The sequence below is a fragment of the Nicotiana tabacum genome, chromosome 5 (assembly GCF_000715075.1).
Source record: "Nicotiana tabacum cultivar K326 chromosome 5, ASM71507v2, whole genome shotgun sequence".
NCBI lineage: Eukaryota > Viridiplantae > Streptophyta > Magnoliopsida > Solanales > Solanaceae > Nicotiana > Nicotiana tabacum.
This window is the reverse complement of record NC_134084.1, coordinates 36,799,193-36,820,848: the sequence shown is the minus strand read 5'-3', so window position 1 is coordinate 36,820,848 and position 21,656 is coordinate 36,799,193. Positions and strand designations below refer to the sequence as shown.

The 21,656-nt window shown below is 37.1% G+C and overlaps 2 protein-coding genes and 1 long non-coding RNA gene across 4 annotated transcripts; 1 reads left to right on the top strand and 2 right to left on the bottom strand.

The window, feature by feature from the left end:
- Positions 1 to 2,334: 2,334 nt before the first annotated feature.
- LOC142180597 (uncharacterized) lies at positions 2,335 to 4,458 on the bottom strand. Of its 2 annotated transcripts, none has more exons than XR_012709204.1 (4): positions 4,331 to 4,458; positions 3,341 to 3,405; positions 2,971 to 3,037; positions 2,335 to 2,664 (listed from the first exon to the last, which is right to left on the bottom strand). It is a non-coding gene; the product is annotated as an uncharacterized LOC142180597 (long non-coding RNA). The 2 variants fall into 2 exon arrangements; XR_012709203.1 differs by having other exon boundaries at positions 2,971 to 3,034.
- Positions 4,459 to 6,782: 2,324 nt separating this feature from the next.
- LOC107815696 (formin-like protein 2) lies at positions 6,783 to 10,869 on the top strand. The gene is made up of 4 exons (XM_016641313.2): positions 6,783 to 8,183; positions 8,260 to 8,459; positions 9,262 to 9,506; positions 9,985 to 10,869. The coding sequence occupies exons 1-4, from the start codon at positions 6,874 to 6,876 to the stop codon at positions 10,672 to 10,674; spliced, it is 2,445 nt and encodes an 814-aa protein (XP_016496799.1). The 5' UTR covers positions 6,783 to 6,873; the 3' UTR covers positions 10,675 to 10,869.
- A 6,004-nt stretch (positions 10,870 to 16,873) lies between these two features.
- Positions 16,874 to 18,551, bottom strand: LOC107817780 (mitogen-activated protein kinase kinase kinase 20-like). The gene has a single exon (XM_016643654.2). The coding sequence runs from the start codon at positions 18,154 to 18,156 to the stop codon at positions 17,155 to 17,157; it is 1,002 nt and encodes a 333-aa protein (XP_016499140.1). The 5' UTR covers positions 18,157 to 18,551; the 3' UTR covers positions 16,874 to 17,154.
- Between the last annotated feature and the right edge of the window lie 3,105 nt (positions 18,552 to 21,656).

The window sequence follows — 21,656 nt, the reverse complement described above, 5'->3', positions numbered from 1 at the left end:
GTCTTTCTTTGTAGTACTTAAGGAGACCTTCTGGATCTTGTAAAGTTACGATCTTGTTATACTGTTACCCGAAGGAATTTTCGATGTTCTTACTCGCCTACAAACATCCTTAGTTACATACCTTCATGCCCTTGTGCTCGTAGGGTTACTTCTAAACTCAGATTTTGATTGTCTCCTTGGTGGCACTCTCCATTATTTTCATAACACTTATACGGTACCTTTAGTAACCCAACTCCTAGCTAAATATTTCTCAAGGTTACGACATCATATCTGCGAGACTAAAGTTACTAGATTAGGATTCACTACGTTTATCTTGCATTATCTGCTGATTTGCTTATAACCCCTTGTATAGCCATAACTCGGCTCTTCCTAAATCAACTACAAACCACTCATTGGTCCATTCTCATATCTATATTCTATGTAATCTCTCTTTAGTTATTTATTTTGTCTTAAGTTACCTCTCGCACTGGCTCCTTATGTATCAAGTGTTCAGTTGCACTTATTTATCAATATCATCGGGTGCGTATCCCTTACTGCTTCTCTCCAGCGTCATGCTTGCATAATGTTCAGGAGTCATATCATATCTATAGGATCTGAATAGATGCAATCTCATTCCTTTCACCCTTTTACAGGTTCCTCATTTACTATTCCATAGTTACCTCTTCATCTTGGTATTTTTTCACATCTTCACTAACATCTTACTCGTCTTGCGGTAACCTCTCTATACCAGGGATAATTGAATTTATTACGCACAAGGGTGACACTTAATGTAACTGGCACACTTAGTCCCTTAAGCTTAACTTTGCTCCGCATGCTTGCTTTAGGGAAGCATCTTCCTAAATGAACCTTAAAGGTTATTCTTTTATTGTCCATTACATTAATGTCGGAATGTTATCTCTGAAATTCACATGATATCAACTATTATAAAATCCTTCAGTCCCTAATTCATGTTTAGTTTATCTTGTTCACCAGCCCATACTAATTTCTACTACTCTGGGGTCTAACCTTTCCTCCTGGTAATCACATTGAAGTCACCAACTCATTCTCGAAATAAGGATATGACTTTATGGCCTATACTCATTTATTGTCTCAAGACCTGTCACCTCTTGTATTTTCCTCCACTCGACTATAGACTCTATCATCGTGTCATATTTTGATTTACTGTTATCACCCATATATCATATCTTACTCATGATGCTTCATTTACTCTCTTCTTATTCTCCGGATATTATTTTTGTCTATCACTTTATTCTGAAACTTGAACAAAATGTTCTTTCACTTTTAGCTCCCCTTGCTTTATCTCACTGGATCTTCGGATCTTCCCTTTTTTTACTCGGGGCTGGAGTCATACTAAGGGAAATATTTTTCCCTTATAGGATCCCACTACCTATCTTCTGAAATTTATGAATATTCTAGTATTCATAACTGATTGTACTATTCTAAAGTTCACCATCTAGGTGTCTCACAAGGAGATCCATTACCATATTTGCACTATCCTTTGGATACATTAGTTAATGATAACAATCCATCCACAATTTTTGGTTACTCTAACCCGAATTGAATCTTGATATCACCTTCTTCTTTTAAACTATATTTGTTAGCTCCCATAGGGCACAACTGAGATGGGTGTGGTCAATTGCATATATCACCGTTAATATTGAAGGTAACACCAATACTTATATTTCTCTGTCTGAATTGTAAATACTGATAATCTTCATTAACTAGGTACCTCTTACACTTCGTCATCTTGCTTGTTTTACTCGCTGAAACTTGTGTCTACTTTCCGATTCTCTTATTCCTTTTTTCCATACGAGTGGATATATATTCTTGCCTTATGACTCCTTATCAAGAAGCTTACACATCTTAATACACACATGATCAGTTGAAGACCCCACATTTGCTCGTCATAAGCATGATGCAAAATCGAGTTCCTCTGACTCAACTCTTCCACAACCACATTCAATCTCATACCAACTATCTATTTGGATGAGGTATCGTTGTATTAAGAATACAATAGAATTTAGAAGTTTGAATTCTTACAATTGAGCTCTACAATACGATCTAGAGTAAGAAGAAAGAGTGATAGTCCTAAATGCCTTGTAGCCTCTTGCTTATAAGTGTGGTGCACAACACACCCATAAACAAGATTCTACTAGACACGACTTGTAGACTCCCTAGGACAGAACTGGTCTGATACCACTTCTGTCACGACCCAAATCGAAGGGCAACGACGGGCACCCAGTGCCTTACTCAACCGAGTACCAGCATAACATATCTTTCTTATTATACTATCTTGAGTAAATGAGCCAGAAACCCATCATGAGATAACAAGAATAAAACGTAAGGGAATACTTAACATATGACGACCCAACATGATATACAAACTTATACATGTGACATACGGGCCTACAAGGCCGGCATGACCATTTGTAAACTCAACACATAGGCCAACAAGACTATACAAGTATCCATAAACCTGACATCTATCTACAAGTCTCTAAGAGTACATAAAATCATAAAGGTCGGGACATGGCCCTGCCATACCAATCAATACATATCCAAAGCATACTGACCAAATAGGAAACTCCGGAGCAAGTGGAGTGCACCAACACCTCCGCTGAGCTGATAGCCTACTCGGAGGAATGTCATCCTATCAATTGGGACCTGCGGGCATGAAACGCAGTGTCCCCAGGCAAAAGGGACGTCAGTACAAATAAAGTACCGAGTATGTAAAGCAGGAAAGCATAAACAATAACAGTAATATAAAGAGAGATAGAGGAGATACAACCTGTAATATCTGCGTGCCTCTGGGGGCTACTGACATGAAATGCATAATACATATATATACATAAACTTTTAAAGACATACGCCTCTGTAGGCATCATCATCATCATCATCATATCATTCCCGACCTCAAAGAGGGCTCAATAAAAATGTACCCGACCATCATAAGGCTTAATAGAATCGTACCTGGCCACGTGGAGCTCGGTAAATCCAACTGATCAGTGGTTGCATAATAGGTGTCGTACCCGGCCTACTATAGCGCGACTCAGTAGAGTAAAATAGATGCTATATATAATGCATGTTAGACTCATGGAATCACGTTCTAAATTTTTTGGAGTGACTTAAGGTCGTTGCACCTTCGATTTACATTATGGATATCATACCATCAATATGAGCTTCTATAGGATTCAAGGATCATACATACTTGCTTAGAATAACTTTATAAGGAAAGAACAACATGGGCAACCTTAGTTTCTAGGAGTAGATCCGTTATGAAATAGCGTATTCATTTCACTTTAGATCATGCCAAAAGAAAGAGAGAAGTGCCTTAACATACCTTAACCACGTTGAGTCCTTAATACCTCCCAAGCAACTCTTCAAACAACTCAATTCAATCTAACACTGCATAAGGAGATTCAAAATCAATATTGAGTAAAGGCTAAGTCTGCAACATAAACTTGTAGCTCGTTTATATAAATTCGGGCATTATCTCCCTTGTAACACGAGCCTACACCAATACCATATACCAACAACAATTACTAGAGAAATCTAGCAATACATAATTATTAATAACAAGACACCATAAAACAACAACAAGTCACAACTATTTTACGACGAGCGACAAGCTCCAATTGGAATTCGTATACCCCATATCATCCCTTATAGAATTTTTACTCTAACTTAATAGTATCATTAACATGATAATGAAGTCATTCATCAATAATTCCAGCCTTATACCATATATCCATAACAAAGAAAATGATCCACAACTCCAATTATTTTTAATTGGCAACTTTATACACTAGTTCATGTCTAGTTCATCCATTTAACTTAGTCAATGCCAAGATAACCTTAAGAGCTTGTAGGAACACATTATAATTACCTCCTACAGTGGATGCAAGTCGAAATCCATGTTATATTTAGATTACAACAGCCCAACACACCCCAATCAATTCATACCAAAAACGACGACTATAGTAGTGTCCAACACCCCGAAAATATTACAAAGAATGACTAATCCATCATTTTGACATTACGTGGTGTTTCTCCACACCATTTATCCTCCAAAAATTCCATTAAATAGCAGAAAAATATACAGTCCAAGAGCTACACGAAACATCCCAAAAATAGCCCACAACAAGGCGAATAATTCGAACTCACGGCTTCCGATCACCGTCCCGTGAGTTCTAGCTATTACGAAATGTATTTATCAACCTTCCTTCATATTTGAAAGCTTAAATAAAGAAATAAGGCATTTTCTTAGATATTAAATATCTTCCAAAACTCAAACTACAAAGAAAAAGAGAGGCATTATAGCGATACTTACGTCGTAGGGATCGTTTTAATGTTATCGCTACTTGATTTCGTGCCCCGGATAATAATCTTATTGGAAACCCTTGTGGAGAGCTTGAGGGGAAGGTTAGGGGTGTTATTTGGTCGTGCTCTCCGGAAAAATGGGGAAAAAGACGAGATAAGGGATGTAAATATCCCATTTTGTTGAAAAGTCAAACAGGTGCTACTTGGCACCATCTCATTGGCCCTTTTTCAAACGCTTATATCTTTTCATTCGGATGTCGTATGAGCGAAAAATTAAGAGCGTTGGAAACTACATTCCAAGACCTTCAATTTGGTATATAATATGTCCAAAAAAGATTTCATATAGTACACGAAATTTATTACTCAAAAAGCTCCATTACAAGGCAAATTTTTAGTCGGTTTTTCCGCAACTTAAATCCGATTTTTCTTAAACTTTATACTTCATATACAAACACATATATAGTCATATCATGGTTTTAAACTCATTTAAATCATGATTAACAAGTCTCATATTTATCTTAACTTGCTTAACACTTCGGCAAACCTTTCTTTTCCTTGTAGAAGGATTTCATCCTTTTTGAGCTTACATCAATTGACTCACGTTGTAAAACATGGGTTGTAACAAAAACCTAATCAATAGATTTTTTTTTTTTGAAAAATTTGTAAATGAATCAATTAGTCATACTAAAGTAAGAATAAATAAATTAAAGAGCCAATCTCATCTGTACTATTTAAAACCACTTTATTATCATGTAAAAGAAAAATATTCATATAAATTTGCCCCTATTTTTTATCCTTTAAAATTAGATTTTATATTTTAAAAAATTATCATTTAATTGTTTTTTTGTTATTTAATATTTTAAAAAATAACTCAATTTATTTGAATTAGGTAGTAGCTCCTAATATTTAGGTAAAAGATACTAACTTAATTTAGTTTTAGCTTTATGTGAAATAAACAAAAAATTAAGACTTTAAAGGATAGTAAGAATTTTCAACTCTGTAAAATGTTATAGATATTTTCAGAATGTAGTCCTAACATTTTCTTTTAGTACGTGCGTATATTTTAGTACATTCCTTATTATAAAAGAAGTGTAATTAAGAATAACGATTCTTTGAAAGAAAATTATGGACACACTTTTTTAATTCAAATAGGACCAACGTTGTAGGATCGGGTATATGTATAGTTTAATCGAAAAAGAATTCTATCATTAGATAATTTACCATTAGATCCTTAAATTATACAAATATTTAATGGCATAAAAGTCGATCAATATTCGGGGATATTTTAGTCGTTTAAAATTTAGCATAAATTATTCGTGCTTTTATAATAATATAGATATAGATAGATAGATAATATAGTATAGATAGATATAGATATATAGATTATTTGATGTTCTTAGACCATTTGTGTCTAGCTGCGTATATATTCAATTGTTATTTATTTTAAGGGTAAACAATTAGATTTGTAATTAAATTTCTAATACAATGCATGATGTAAGCAAAAGTTATTGAGTTGGTGACCCAAACTTAATATTGTAGTTTCGCCCTTATTTGGATCTAGCAATTCTTTCCTTGCTTTCTCCATTCCCACCATATTGTACAACCTTCCTTGTCTGCAGGAACATTCTCTTCTCATTCATGGCTTGTACCTTTTACATTTCTTTCACTGGCCTACCTCTAAACCACGAAGACCATTCACCCTCTCCTGACCCCCACTCCTTGTGCATGTAATGTTGAAAAGTAGCCATCAAATGTACAAACTTTCTACTTAATGAGCAAACCAAGGACAAGTCTGCTGCTATTCATATGATCAAGACTTTGTTTAAGTAGTTGCCTCTCCTCAAAGTAATAACCCCAGCCCAACCCCTACTATCCCCCACCCCCACTTACTTCTACTCTTTAAGAACTTAAATTCCCTACCAATTTAGAGGCGGAACTAGAGTATAGAGAGTGAGTTCAATTGAAAATATTATTTTTAGTCAAAGCATAGATATCGGTGCGTTAAGCAGCGTGAAGGAGACCGAACCTCCTTTGCTGAAAAATTATACTATATAAATAGGATAAATATGATTTTTTGGTTATATTGAAATGTTAAATCTCCTTGACATGAAAAAAATTCAAGTACTATAGTGAAGGGGGTTCTAAAGTTGCTTTAAGACAGGTTTAAATCCCAAGTGTGGCTCCTAAAAGTTTTTTGAATCCCTTGTGTAAATTTTTGGTTCCACCATTATGTATATACGCACACATGTATTTGTGCCTGAGCACGTGAAAAATATTAGGACAAATTTAAGTTTTAAACTCCTATTTTTAAAAACTCAAAACTTAAAGTTATTACGTTTACACCTCTATTTCCCTGCACTTACTAGTTACCACTCTTCAAAGACCATAGCATTTACACCTCTCAATCTCATCCAACTCCTTATTACCCCCAGTGTCTATGTAATTAATATAATGTCCCCACTGTTATCAAAGTGCCTATCTTAGCTTTATTCTGTTTGATAGTTTTAAGTGACAGTACAATGAGATTTTTTCAGTCACAATTCACAACTGACAATGCACTCTTCACTATTCAGCCTCATTCTAATCTTCACCTTCTTCCTTTTCACCTTCTCTACTACTGCCACTGCCACTACTATCCACTACCATCGCCGGCTTCTCCACCAACCGCTTTTCCCCTTTCATCGTCCTCTCGCGCCAACTTCAATTCCATCCATTAACACTAAACCTCCATTTCCTTCTCCTCAGTTTGATTATCCATTTTTCACGCCTTTTCCTCCTCCTCCAATAACTTCTAAAGATCTTGCCACTTTCCCTGCTAACATTTCCTCTCTCATTCTACCACACTCCTCGCGTTCCTCTAAAAGTTCCATCACCAGCAAATTCATTGCCATTCTCGTCTCTGTCTCACTCCTCTCTGTTGCATTCGTCACTGCTCTTGTCCTCTTTTTCTTCCTTCATCGCCACCCTCACCGCGAAGACAAAAGCTATGATCACGAGAGAAGTGATAGTCGTCGCCTTGTTTCACCTAATGCAACCCCCTCTCATGTAGAATTTGGCAGTACACATTATCTTTACACACTTGAGAATTCTAGAAAAATCAATGAAGATGGTGCTCAATCTTCCACAGCAACAAATGACTGTGTTACACTACACTTCCAAATGTTAAGATCACCAGAACTCCACCCTCTCCCTCCATTGCCACGTCAAAATTTCAAACAAAATCATAAAAATGCTGATTCGGCAGGATCACCTGAATATGCCGAGGAGCAAGAATTCTTCTCCCCCGGAGGATCATCTGGGGATATAGGTAGTTCCAATTTCTTTGAAAAGAGTCCCTATGCATATTTTGAAGGTTATTTCCATAACCTGAATGCATATCCGAATTCCAATTCTTCAAATGATTCATTATCCTATAGTCCTTCTGGAAAATCGAATTTGAGGTTTATTCTTCCACCAGTGGAACAAGGATCATTGTCATCGTCTTCGTTATCTTCTGGCAGTACTCGAATCTCCCCTCCTTGTGTTTCAAATTTCTCAGTCCAAATTCCAGAGTCTTCTATGAGGAAATTCAGCAATTCAGGGAGGTATGTATCGATAAAACTGCCACCTCCACCACCACTACCACCTAGGCCAAGGTTCTGTGAAGGTTCAACAGTCACAGAACCTCTAGTAGTCGAAAATTGTGAGCGATCAGTGCCAGTTTTAATCAAGAAAGCTACTGGAAATTCTGAAAGTTCAGAAGCTGTTGAAAGGAGGAATGAAGAAAATATGAAGCCAAAGCTCAAGCCTTTGCATTGGGATAAAGTCAGGGCCAGTTCAGATAGAGCAATGGTTTGGGATCAACTGAATTCTAGCACTTTCCAGTAAGATTTACATCATTCGAAGTACTTAATCCGAGCTATATACTTGCCTAATTTTGAAGTGTGGTTGTGGTTGTAGGTTAAATGAGGAAATGATTCAAACATTATTCACTGTAAATTCTTCAAATTTGAATTCAAAAGATGTCGTAAGGCGCCCAATGATCCCAGTAATGAATCAAGAGAATCAGGTGCTTGATTTGAAGAAGTCTCAGAATATTGCAATTTTGTTGAGGGCAATTCAGATCACTAGTGATGAAGTTTGTGAAGCACTTTTAGAAGGTAAATAAATAGATTTTTGCTTTTAGACATACTCAGAAATGTTCCCAAATTAGTAATTTGAGACGCCTTTTGTATTGCACTTAATCAGATAGCTTATTCAGATTATGATAACTTGTTAATGAAATGAAAATCCAAGCCTTTTTATGGTATTTTCCCAGAAGGAAGGAACATGATTTTGTGGTCCTATATTCTGCCTTTGGTGGTTTCACATTCTAGTTTTTAAATGAAGGAAAAGCAAATTTGGCATTATAACGTGGTGACATTTAATTCTGGTTCTATCAAGTGATGTGGCCATCATTCATGTATTGAGACACAGCTACTATTTCATTGGGATGTCACTTTCAAGTTTATGAATGAACTTTGATGTTCATCTGATCTGGTTCTACATCTTTACTTATAATAAAAAGAAAATTATTATAAAAACATGTGACCGCGCACCATGCAATACGCCACAGGTGCATTAGTGCACGGACATAGGCACATGGTGCATGGTGCACAGGCAATGGTGCAGTGTCAATGACACAAACGACCTTGAAAAGAGCAGGTCTTGAACTTTTGACTTTTGGGATAGGCCATCTGGCCAATGGGCAAAACTTGACTTTTGACCTTGAAGGTTTGCCCGTTGATCAGGTGACCTGCCCCGAAGATCAAAAATTCAAGACCACCCCTTATTTCTTCCATTTCTGACAGGTGCACCGCTGCAACATGCGTGTGCATTTCCATATGTAATGATCTTTAAATTAAGTGGATTTTGCATTAGGGAACTACTTATGAATCTTCTTTGTAATAAAACAAAAACCAGGTGACGCAGACACACTGGGAGCGGAGCTACTGGAGAGTCTAATAAAGATGGCTCCTACAAAAGAAGAAGAGCGGAAGCTGAAGGTTTTCAAAGATGAATCATCATTCAAACTAGGCCCTGCTGAGAAATTTCTCAAGGGAGTTCTTGATATACCTTTTGCATTCAAGAGGGTGGATGCAATGCTTTACATGTGTTGTTTTGATTCAGACTTTGAATACCTTAGGACATCATTTCAGACGCTAGAGGTATGGGATTGCTTTTGCCATTATTCCTGTATGTAAATGCAGCAATTCTGCTGATATGATGTGTGCATTGGCACACAAGTCTAGTTATCAACAGATTGGTATCTCAAATCTTTCATTCAACTTTTATATATCTGTCCCATTACTATCTGAAGTAACTAAAGTCTAAAAGTTTGACAATGGTTCATAGACATGGCCATTCTAGTAGGGGCGGATGTAGCATATGAATATTGGGTTCATCTGAACCCGGTACTTTCAACGTCGAGCGTAAATTTATGTGTAAAAATTGATTAAAATTACAATGAATAGTAGATATGAACCCATAAAGTTTAAATCCTGGATGCGTCTGCATTCTAGACCTCATTTAAGCCAAAGCAAAGATGATAAAAGCTGATCATATAACCTTGGAATCCAATTTATGCAGTTAAAAACACCATTCCCTAAAAGCCTTTTATCTCTAACATTCAATGTGCCATTGCAGACTGCATGTGAAGAACTAAGGAATAGTAGGATATTCTTAAAGCTTCTAGAAGCTGTACTCAGAACTGGTAACCGCATGAACGTTGGAACGAACAGAGGAGATGCTCGTGCCTTCAAGCTCGACACGCTTCTTAAGCTTGTAGATATTAAAGGTGCTGATGGGAAGACAACCCTTTTGCATTTTGTTCTTCATGAAACTATTCGAGCAGAAGGTTCTCATCTTTCTGTTGCTGATCTAAATCCAAATGTTGAAAAGAATCAGCAATCTGTCGTTTGCGATAAGGCTGAGTTTAAAAAAAATTTCCTTGAGGTTTTTTCTGGCTTGAGCCATGAGCTTGCCAATGTGAAGAAAGCAGCTGTTATGGAGACTGATATTCTTAGCAATGAAGTTGCAAAACTAGCAACTGGAGTTACAAAAATTACTGATGTCCTAAAGCTGAATGAAGAGTTGGTTTTGAGTGAAAGTAGCAGAAAGTTTTTCGAGTCGATGAATGGATATTTGAAGAAGGCACAGGAAGAAATTATCAATATACAAGCTCAAGAGGATGTTGCTTTATCCATGGTAAAGGAGCTAACAGAATATTTCTATGGTGATTCGGCCAAGGAAGAAGCTCGACCGATCAGGATATTTATGGTAGTTAGGGACTTCCTCTCTATCCTTGATCAAGTGTGCAAAGATTTGAGCAAATAACACAGAGAACATTGCTAGTAAATACTGGCCTTTCCATTGCTAGATGGTCAAAGCAATTAGATATGCCTGTTTGATGTCCCTTGTGGATTTTCTTCTTCTATTTTGTACTTTATATATCATATCCAGGTAAATCCTCATCCGTGTATGTATTTTTATGTGTTATACTGAGAAAGTGGAAGAATATCATTGATTAACATTATGATGTTATAGTAAATATTGTTGAAGTTTGGCAAAATGCCAAAGTCCCACATTGGTTGGGAGTTAAGTTTGGGGGGGATTTTTCCCCTATAAAAGAAGGCCTAATGTTTAGGATTGAAACACACCTCTCATTTGCCTTCTCATCTGTTTAAGGCATTTGTATCTTCTCTCTTTAGTATTATTTCACTTGTATTTTTGGAGTGAAATAAAATATTGGTTGTGTCCGAGGAGTAGGCAAAATTAGCTGAACCTCGTAAATTCTGGTGTTCCCTTTATTGTTGCTTTATTGTCTTATTTATTATTTGGTGGCTGTCATAATTTTTGGTATAGTAGTTGTGACTTATTCACACTATATACATTTGGCTTCCACAACAATTGGTATCAGAGCCAAGGTACTGTCTAAGTATGCTCTGTGGTTGCAGCATAGTCTGATCTTCCACATCAGAAAAGATTTATTTTGGAAACTGAGTCAAGGTTGTGTCTGAGTATGCTCTGTGGTTGCAGCTTAGTCTGATCTTCTACATCAGAAAGGAAATAATCTTGATTTGTGTCGTCAGCTATTAAATAATATTTGTGTCAAATATGAGAGACAATAAACAAGAAGAATCTACATCAAGTGTCAACAATACGTCATCATTGGCATCTTCGCTTATGACAAGAAATGTGTCAAATGCGAAATTTGCGGTAGAAATTTTTGACGGGTCCAGACATTTTGGGATGTGGCAAGGCGAGGTTCTAGATGTCCTTTTTCAACAAGGGATAGATCTTGCCATTGAAGAAAAGAGACCAGATGTTATTGGAGAAGAAGATTGGAAAATTATCAACCGTGTTGCTTGCGGTACCATTCGATCCTACCTTGCTAGAGAGCAGAAATATCCATACACAAAGAAAACTTCTGCAAGTAAATTATGGAAAGCACTGGAGGATAAATTTTTGAAGAAAACAGTCAAAATAAATTGTACATGAAGAAGAGACTGTTTCACTTCACCTATGTTCCTGGTACCACGATGAATGAACATATCACTAGTTTCAATAAGTTGGTCACAGATTTGCAAAATATGGATACAACTTATGATGATGGTGACTTGGCCTTGATGTTGTTGGCGTCACTTCCTTATGAGTACGAACACCTTGAAACTACTCTACTCCATGGAAATGACGAACTCAGAGAAGTTTGTTCGACTTTGTACAGCTATGAACAAAGAAAGCGAGAAAAACAGAAGGGCGGAGAAGGAGAAGCACTATTTATGAGGGGTCGTCCTCAAAATCAAACGAGGACAAAGAAGGGAAGATCCAAGTCAAGATCCAAACCCAGCAAAGATGAATGTGCCTTTTGTCGAGAAAAGGGGCACTGGAACAAAGACTGTCCGAAGTTGAAGAATAAAGCCAAACATAACAATGGAAAGACCATTATGGATTTAAATGTAACTGATTGTGATGATTAAAACTTCTCATTAGTTACAACAGAGTCATCAACATCATCAGACATATGGTTGATGGACTCGGCTTGTAGCTATCATATGTGTCCCAACAGGGACTGGTTCGTGGATTTTCAAAAGGGAAAATATGGAGTCATCCACACAGCGGACAACAACCCTCTTACCTCATATGGAATTGGTTCAATACGATTAAGGAACCATGATGGAATGATCAGAGCATTAACAGATGTTCGATATGTACCGGATTTGAAGAAGAATCTCATCTCTGTAGGAGCCCTCAAATCAAAAGGGTTCAAAATCATTGCAGAAAATGGAGTGATGAGAGTATGCTCCGGTGCACTAGTGGTAATGAAGGCTAATCGGAAGAATAATAATATGTACTGCTATCATGGCAGTACAGTTATTGGGACAGCGACAGTGACATCCAGTGATGACAAAGAGGCAGAAGCAACCAAACTATGGCACATGCGCTTCAGACATGCTGGAGGAAAATCCTTGAAAACTCTATCAGATCAAGGATTGTTAAAAGGACTAAAGGCTTGCAATTTGGAGTTTTGTGAGCATTGTGTCAAAGGGAAACAGACAAGGGTTACATTTGGTACAACATTCCATAATACTAAAGGCATTTTGGATTATGTACACTCTGATGTTTGGGGTCCTTCCAAAACACCTTCATTAGGTGGGAAACACTATTTTGTAACCTTTGTTGATGATTTTTCTCGAAGAGTGTGGGTGTATACAATGAAGAGCAAAGATGAAGTGTTGAGAATTTTTCTCAAATGGAAGACGATGGTGGAGAATCAAACAGGCAAGAGGATTAAGTGTATTCGCACAGACAATGAAGGTGAATACAAAAATGATCATTTCAATAAGGTCTGTGAAAATGATGGCATCGTCTGATACTTCACTGTCAGACATACACCACAACAGAATGGAGTGGCAGAACGTATGAACCGGACCTTGTTGGAGAAGGTACGGTGTATGTTGTCCAATGCTGGCTTGGGCAAAGAATTTTGGGCTGAGGCAGTTACATATGCATGCCACCTCATCAATCGCTTATCATCTGTTGCTGTTGATGGCAAGACACCATTTGAAAAATGGTATGGAAAGCCTGCTGTAGATTATGTCTCTTTGCACGTGTTTGGCTCAACTGTATATTATCATGTGACAGAGTCAAAATTGGATCCAAGGGCAAAGAAGGCTATTTTTATGGGAATTACTTCTGGAGTCAAATGATATCGCTTATGGTGTCCTATGACAAAGAAAGTAATATTCAGCAGGGATGTTACCTTTGATGAATCTGCTATGGTAAATAAGGTAACAGAAGATACCAAAAAAAATGAAGATGCTTCTAAGTAGGTGGAGTTTGAGGGAAAATTTATTTTTCCTACACAAGAAGCAGAGGAGGAAACAAATGAAGATTATCCTCTGGAGGAGTTCCAGTAGAGGAGATTCCAACTCAGGAACCTCAACAACAACTTGAATCAATAACAACAAGCAGGCCAAAAAGGAAAATAACGAAACCTGTTCGTCTCATAGAGACAGTTGCTTGTGCAACCTCAATTGTAGCTGATGATGTTCCTACCACTTATAAAAATGCAGTCCAAAGTTCAGAAGAATATAAGTGGAGGATTGCCATGAATGATGAAATACAGTCCCTTCATCAGAATCATACATGGAGATTGGCCAATCTCCCAAAGGGAAAGAAAGCAATTGGGTGCAAATGGGTATTTGCAAAGAAGGAAGGATTTCCTAACCAAGTAGATGTTCGCTACAAAGCAAGATTGGTGGCCAAAGGATATGCTCAAAAGGAGGGAATTGATTACAATGAAGTGTTTTCTCCAGTTGTAAAACATTCCTCCATTAGAATTATGTTGGCTTTGGTAGCACAGTTGGATTTGGAACTAGTTCATATGGATGTAAAAACTGCGTTTTTACATGGAATCTTGGAGGAGGAAATCTACATGACTCAGCCAGAAGGATTCAAAGTTGTTGGAAAAGAAAATATGATGTGCAAACTTGAAAAATCGTTGTACGGATTGAAACAATCTTCTAGACAATGGTACAAACAATTTGACGAGTTTATGTTACGGCAAGGGTACAAGAGAAGCAAATACGATCATTGTGTATATTTGCACAAGCTTAAAGATGGTTCCTTTGTGTATCTTCTCCTATATGTTGATGATATGTTGATAGCTTCCAAGAATTTGGAAGAAATTGATAAGTTGAAGATTCAACTGAAGAAGGAGTTCGAGATGAATGATCTGGGTGAGGCAAAGAAAATTCTTGGCATGGAGATAATAAGAGATAGACGTTCAAAGAAACTCTGTTTATCTCAGAAGAATATTTGAAAAGAATACTACAGCGTTTTGGCATAGATGAAAAGACTAAGCCAGTTAGTACTCCACTTACTCCCAATTTTAAGCTTAGTATTACTATGTCGCCAAAAGATGAAGCTGAACGAGAGTATATGTCAAATGTACCATACACAAATATTGTTGGTAGCTTGATGTATGCAATGGTCTGTACGAGACATGACATTTCACAAGTTGTTGGAGTTATTAACAGATATATGTATAATCCAGGAAAGGAGCATTGGCAAGCTGTGAAGTGGATTCTACGGTATATTCATAATACTGTAGATGTTGGGTTAGTTTTTGAGCAGGAATGCAATCAGTCTGTAATTGGATATTGTGACTCAGATTTTGCGGGTGATCTGGACAAACGAAGATCAACTACTGGTTATGTGTTTACTTTTGCAAAGACACCAGTTAGTTGGAAGTCTACTTTGCAGTTAACAGTTGCTTTGTCTACAACAGAGGCAGAGTACATGGCTATTATAGAGGCTGTAAAGGAGGCAATTTGGCTTCAAGGATTGCTAAAGGAGCTTGGTGTTGAACAAAAAGGTATCACAATTTTTTGTGATAGTCAAAGTACTATTCAATTAGCGAAGAACCAAGTTTATCATGCAAGGTCGAAGCAAATTGATGTTTGGTATCATTTCGTACGAGAAATCATAGAAGAAGGTGGAGTCACGGTGAAGAAAATTCCTACTACAGAGAATCCTGTTGATATGCTGACAAAGGTGGTAACTACGATCAAGTTTCAACATTGTTTGGATTTGATCAACATTGTTGAACACTGAAGATTGAAGATGAAGACATAACCAAAATTTGTTATTGAGAGAAAAATTGAAGATGTGGAATTTTGCCAAGGTGGAGATTTGTTGAATTTGGCAAATCCCACATCGGTGGGTTAGCCATTTGGTAGGGATATTTTTCCTATAAAAGGAGGCCTAATGTTTAGGATTTAAACACACCTCTCATTTGCCTTCTTATCTTCTTAAGACATTTGTATCTTCTCTCTTTAGTATTATTTCACTTGTATTTTTGGAGTGGAATAAAATATTGGTTGTGTCCGAGGAGTAGGCAAAATTAGCCGAACCTCGTAAATTCTGGTGTTCCTTTTATTGTTGCTTTATTGTCTTATTTATTATTTGGTGGCTGTCATAATTTTTGGTATAGTAGTTGTGACTTATTCACACTATATACATTTGACTTCCGCAACAGTTAGCTTGTTATGTTTTTAGTTTATGCTCTTGAAATTGGAGTTTACTATTAGCATATAGGCGAATCTAAGATGTAAAGTTGTGGGTTCAGAATGGGTGTAATCTTACTATATGTGTACATTATAAGGTGTTCGTCCTACCTATCTTGTTGATTCTGCATCTTCCAAATAATGCTAGTCAATAACCATCATGCTATTATTTCTCAATAGCAATCTGTCAAACAGCAGAGAACAACAAAAGTCATAAGCTGAGGAAATGTTTTCTATATATTTACTTATTTATTATAACGATGGTATCCAGACCAACTCGCACACTTCGACTATCCCACTGGTTACCAGCAGCTACGTCCAACTAGCACATTTAGCAGGTAACTTTGCCCACCACAACTTAGACAAATGGGATGAAATTATCTTGTGTATTTTGTCTGTGCTGGAACTCGAACCCAAGTCTTCCATAATTTCTTATATTGATAGAACAACTTCTAGTTAAAAATCACTACTCAATATATGAGATGCTAGTGAGTCCGAAACAAAGAATAAAAGGATATTAGAGGCATTAGAGGCTTGGAATGTCAATTGGTGGAGCAAAAGACCTTGTCAAACGAGCATGATTGTCATGTCTGATTGATAGTTGAGAAATACCACCTCCCGAAAATCATACTTTAGGACTATTTTTCACCGTTGAAGGACATAGTTCATGATATTAAGGTGATAATGCCAGCAAAATAGCGCCCCCCCCCCCCAACCCCAAATTTAAAGGCCAAAGGGAATTAGTTGGACCTGCAATTTCCAATATTCAGTTTACAGCTATATGCTGTGTTTTTAAAAGTTTTTGGAAAGAATGATTCAGGATATGGGAACTTCTACAGTTTAGGATCATAAATGTACGTACATATCAATAGGTAAGCAATTTTTACTGTTTCAATAAAAAAATCTCTTGTTCCATCTCAATTTATTCTTACTAATCAGTGGATCAAATGTCCTTGTAAATTCATTTGAGTTCTATTGTCAGCCTAAGCACATTCAAAGTAAAATTTGGAAAGAGATCAATGCACTACAATTGCTAGCCAAATTTACTTGGCAAAAAACCTCTTTGTACAGATTGTTCAATTATAAAGAGAACCAACACACAATTGTTTTTGTTTAATACAAGGGGCTGGACCTGATCATCTTTTTCTTGATTACAGGCTGCCTACGTACCCCCAACTAAACTCCTATCGGGATCAAGCCCAAACGTAGTTCTTTACATTAGTATAATTCTAATCAAAATTGATAATCAACATCCTTCTAGTAGCTTTCTTCTTTTGTTGGATCTGCAATTCAATAGCTTCATTGGTTTCAGCTTTGTACTATTGCAAAAATCATCGGTCAATGGATCACTTTCTCTTGCTATTTCTATAAACAAAAGTGGGTTGAGTTCCTTTTCTCTTGTCTGCTCACGAACGACAACATTATCGGATAAAAGAAACGGATGCTTCAATAACATATCAGCAGTCCATCGCGATCTCGGCTCCTTAACAAGACACTTTTTCAGAAAATCTTCAGCCTCTTTTGATAATCTTTCGTTCTGCAAATCCGGTGATTCCATTCCAATTTTGCATAACAGATAAACAATATCGTCAGCTTCACTGCAATCCCAAACTGTCTTCCCTGTAATCATCTCGAAAACAGTGCACCCGAAAGCCCAAATATCAGCTTCAGGTCCGTACTCGTTATCAAGAACTGATTCTGGCGCCATATACATACGCGTGCCCTTGAGTCCGCGCTTTCTTTTCTGACTCTTTCCAACCTTCTTCGCGAACCCGAAATCAGCAATTTTGGCAACTTTTTCGGTACCCACAAGAAGAATGTTATCCGGTTTAATATCAAGGTGAACGAAACCTCTTCCATGAATATCACTAAGCCCCAACAGAATCGATTTCGCGTACTGCTTTACCTCAAAATCCCCCAACCATTGCCCCGAATTTTGACCAATCCGATCAGCTAAACTTCCACCAGATGCGTACTCGAGCAACATGTTGTACAACATCTTTCCACCTTCTTCAGTAACATCAGCTCCGAAACATCGAATAACCTGATCACAATCTTGAAACTCGTGTAATAGTTCTCTCTCTTTCTGTAACGACTTTGAACGCGAAAACAAGGCAGATTTTATTGCGATTGTCGATGGAATATCAACGGAGGAGTTTGTTGTCGTTGCTAAAGTGACGATGCCAAAACTGCCTCTCCCGATGGTTTTGCCTCTCGTCCACATTACTGCATCGCTAATCGCCGTCATTGAATCAATTGTTCTCTTGCTCTTAATAGTAAGTGATAACCTGGTTTTTGTTTTTTTTGGTAACTTTCTGATATTGTTTTCCTTATGTATTAGTACGAGTTACTTTGTTTTCCTTTTCCGTATCTACGTATGATTACGTGTTTCTTGAGTTACAAGGTTTTAGGGCCGACAAACTAAAGTTTTAAAGTTTCCAAAATTTGTTTCTTTTTTCTGTGTTGTAACTTGTAACAGATTAATTACCACTTTTCCAAGTAATCTTACAAATTGCTGTTAATTAATTAATAGGTACGAACTTGATGAGAAGTTCACATATCTCTATATTGGTAAAAATAAATATTACACGTGGATTTACGTGAATGGCTGATAAGACAAGACACGTTTATCATTGAGAAAGCGACAGCTGGAGAAATGCATTAAAAGAGGCACGAGTCATAATAGATACGAGCAAATCACCCATGAGAGGAAAAGATATGGTCGTTCAAGTTTAAGTGGTTACATGAAGAGGTACCGGCGGAATGAATCAAGACAATAAAAAGGAAAGATTCGTGAATCAGCAATTAATGAGCGTGAATGATCTCAAACATTACAGCATCTTCATGAACAGTTACGATTGCCAATTATAACGTCTCATTAATGTCATTAATGCTCATAATGATTAGGTCATAAAAGGGGAAAGACGTTATACTCATATATTCCTATAAAAAAGAAAGAGATCATTTGTACATACACGTTCTGGTTATTATTGGAATACAATTACTTTCTTTTGCTTTCTATTGATTACTTTGCTATTTCATATTCTAATTTCCTTTCTTATTGCAAGAATATTGATTTTCTTGATTATCAGTAACCCGAGTACTTCTAAAAATAGGCTTTGACCGGAATTTCTATTTTTTGGTTAAACAAATTGGTTCCGTTACCGAGAATCTGATAATCTTTTCACTTTCCAATTTCATTTTTCCGTCAAAAAAATCATGTCGACCGCTAACGACAACAATCAACAAAACCTACAAAACCAACAAGACTAGCTGAACCAATAGAATCAATAAGAGAATGCCACCTCAATCCCTTCACCTCAAAATTCTCCTCGACACTCCCGAGACAACTCACCTAATAAATCAACATTACATATGAATAATCAACAAGGGAACGGTCAAAATGTTGATGATGCATTGAAGCAACTAATTGCAGAACACTTGAACAATGCTCTTTAAGCTTTCGTTAGCGGATTACCAACTGTACCACCATATCCGCCTCCAAACAACACCGCAACCATAGAGAATCTATGCTCATGACTTACTAATTCGGGTAGCGGATGAACTCCCAGTGAATGTCGTGATGGAGGGTCAGGTATCCCAATTAATTCTGATTTACAAAGTTTAGTACTAACTTTGCAAAAACAACTCAAGGAGCAGAACGATAATATAGAATAGATACCTGGTGTTCCACCTATAATCAAAGGAGTGGATATGGATATATATTCTCAACAACCCTAGAAGCCAAGTGCCGCTCCTTTTCCTATTCCAAAAAAATTTAAGATAGCTGATATCCCGAAGTATGATGGGAAAACCGATCCACGAGATCATGTAACTGCATTTACAACTGGCGTGAAGGGCAACGACTTGACCAAGTAAGAGATTGAATTAGTGCTGGTAAAACAATTCGGTGAAACACTCACAAAGGGAGCACTAACATGGTATTCTCTTTTAATTGAAAATTCCATTGATTCTTTTGTTGAGCTTGCAGATTAATTTATAAAAGCACACTCCGGAGCTCAAAAAGTTGAAAAGAGGATGGATGACACCTTCAAAATAAAACAAGGAGATACAGAGCTACTCATGAAATTCGTAGATAGATTCCAGTGTGAAAGAATGATGTTACCACATGTACCTAACAATTAGGTGGCTATGACATTTGCAAGTAATCTAAATGAAAAAAACTCAGAAGCCACGAAGAGACTCAAAGAAAGCTTACGAGAATTCCCTGCAACAACTTGGAATGATATTTACAATAGGTATAACACGAAACTGCGGATAGAAGAAGATACTATCACTTAGTCCTGGGGAGATGAAAGAGTAAGTTTGAGGCGACCAAAAAATGAAAAAGGTCCGATAAGAATAGGTACGAACCTTACATGGGACCAGCAGGAAGGGATTCACATTCAAAACAAGAGAGCCCGAGGTATGATTCTAGATCAAGGGATAGAAATTCGGGTTTGTCGTCCAGTTTTGGAAAAGAGTGAGACACGCGGGACAACGACAGAAGTTCAAAAACAAAGATTGGTGGTTACAATTTCAATGTTAGCACATCTGAATTGGTAGATGTTTTAAGAAGCATGGGAGATAAGGTGCGGTGGCCAAAGGAAATGAGATCGAACCCAAATAGAAGAAACCCTGATTTCTGGTGCGAGTTCACTGATCACAGTCACAAAAAAATAGATTGCAGATTGCTACAAGGTGAAATAGAGCACTTATTAAAACAAGGCTACTTAACCGATTTGTTTACTGAGAAGGGTAAGCAAGTATATATGAAGAATAGACAGGAGCCACCAAAACCTCTGTCTCCAAATAAAACAGTTAATGTCATAAGCGGAGGGGAGGAGGTCAATGGCGTGACATATACGTCTGTAAAGAAGGTGTCAAAAATCACAGTCACCCACGAGAAGCGAGTTTGCCAAGTTTTGGAAGAAGACAGTATAACATTTGATGATGCAGATGCAAATGATGTGTTGATCCCACACAATGATGCACTGGTAATATCTTTACTTGTACATGATACTAATGGGAAACGAGTTTTGATTGATCCAGGTAGCTCTGTAAATATAATTCTTTTAAGAGTGGTAAACGAGATGCAAGCTGATGACAAATTTGTACCCAAAGCACGTACGTTATCTGGATTTGACAATTCAAGAGTTGTCACAAAAGGGGAGATAATACTCACCACATTTGCAGAAGGAGTAGTTAATGATACAAAATTTCAAGTAATAGATATGGATATGGCGTACAATATTATCCTCGGTAGACCTTGGATTCACGAGATGGATGTTGTTCCATCTACTTTACATCAGGTCGTTAAGTTCCTTTCACAATGGGAAATTAAGCAAATCCGTGGTGATCAGCAGGCTTTTAAAAGTATCAAGTCAGTGGTGGATTCAAGCATACAAAATGACGTTGTAGATGTGAAATAGCAATTACAGAATTCGATTGAGGGTTTAACAACTCAAACCTCAATTGAAGATAGACAAACGGATGTAAACTCAAGACCTGATACTATTTAAGAGCCAGAAGAGAACAAAAACATCAAAACAGCAATTGAGAAACTCGAAGCGGTGGTGCTGTTTATACATTGGCCAGATAGAAAAGTTTACATCGGAACCAACCTGAGCCCAGAGATGAAAAGTAAGTTAATTGAATTTTTAAAAGCTAACGCAGATTTCTTTGCTTGTTCACATTCAGATATGACAGTTATACCACCGGAGGTGATGACCTGTAAGCTGAATGAAG

Bases quoted from the DNA above. Each gene is read 5' to 3' on its own strand.
- LOC107817780 (XM_016643654.2), bottom strand. From the start codon at position 18,156: ATGACGGCGATTAGCGATGCAGTAATGTGGACGAGAGGCAAAACCATC.
- LOC107815696 (XM_016641313.2), top strand. From the start codon at position 6,874: ATGCACTCTTCACTATTCAGCCTCATTCTAATCTTCACCTTCTTCCTT. The intron at 8,184-8,259 runs GTAAGATTTACA...TTGTGGTTGTAG, and splicing joins CTGAATTCTAGCACTTTCCA to GTTAAATGAGGAAATGATTC. The intron at 8,460-9,261 runs GTAAATAAATAG...AACAAAAACCAG, and splicing joins TTGTGAAGCACTTTTAGAAG to GTGACGCAGACACACTGGGA.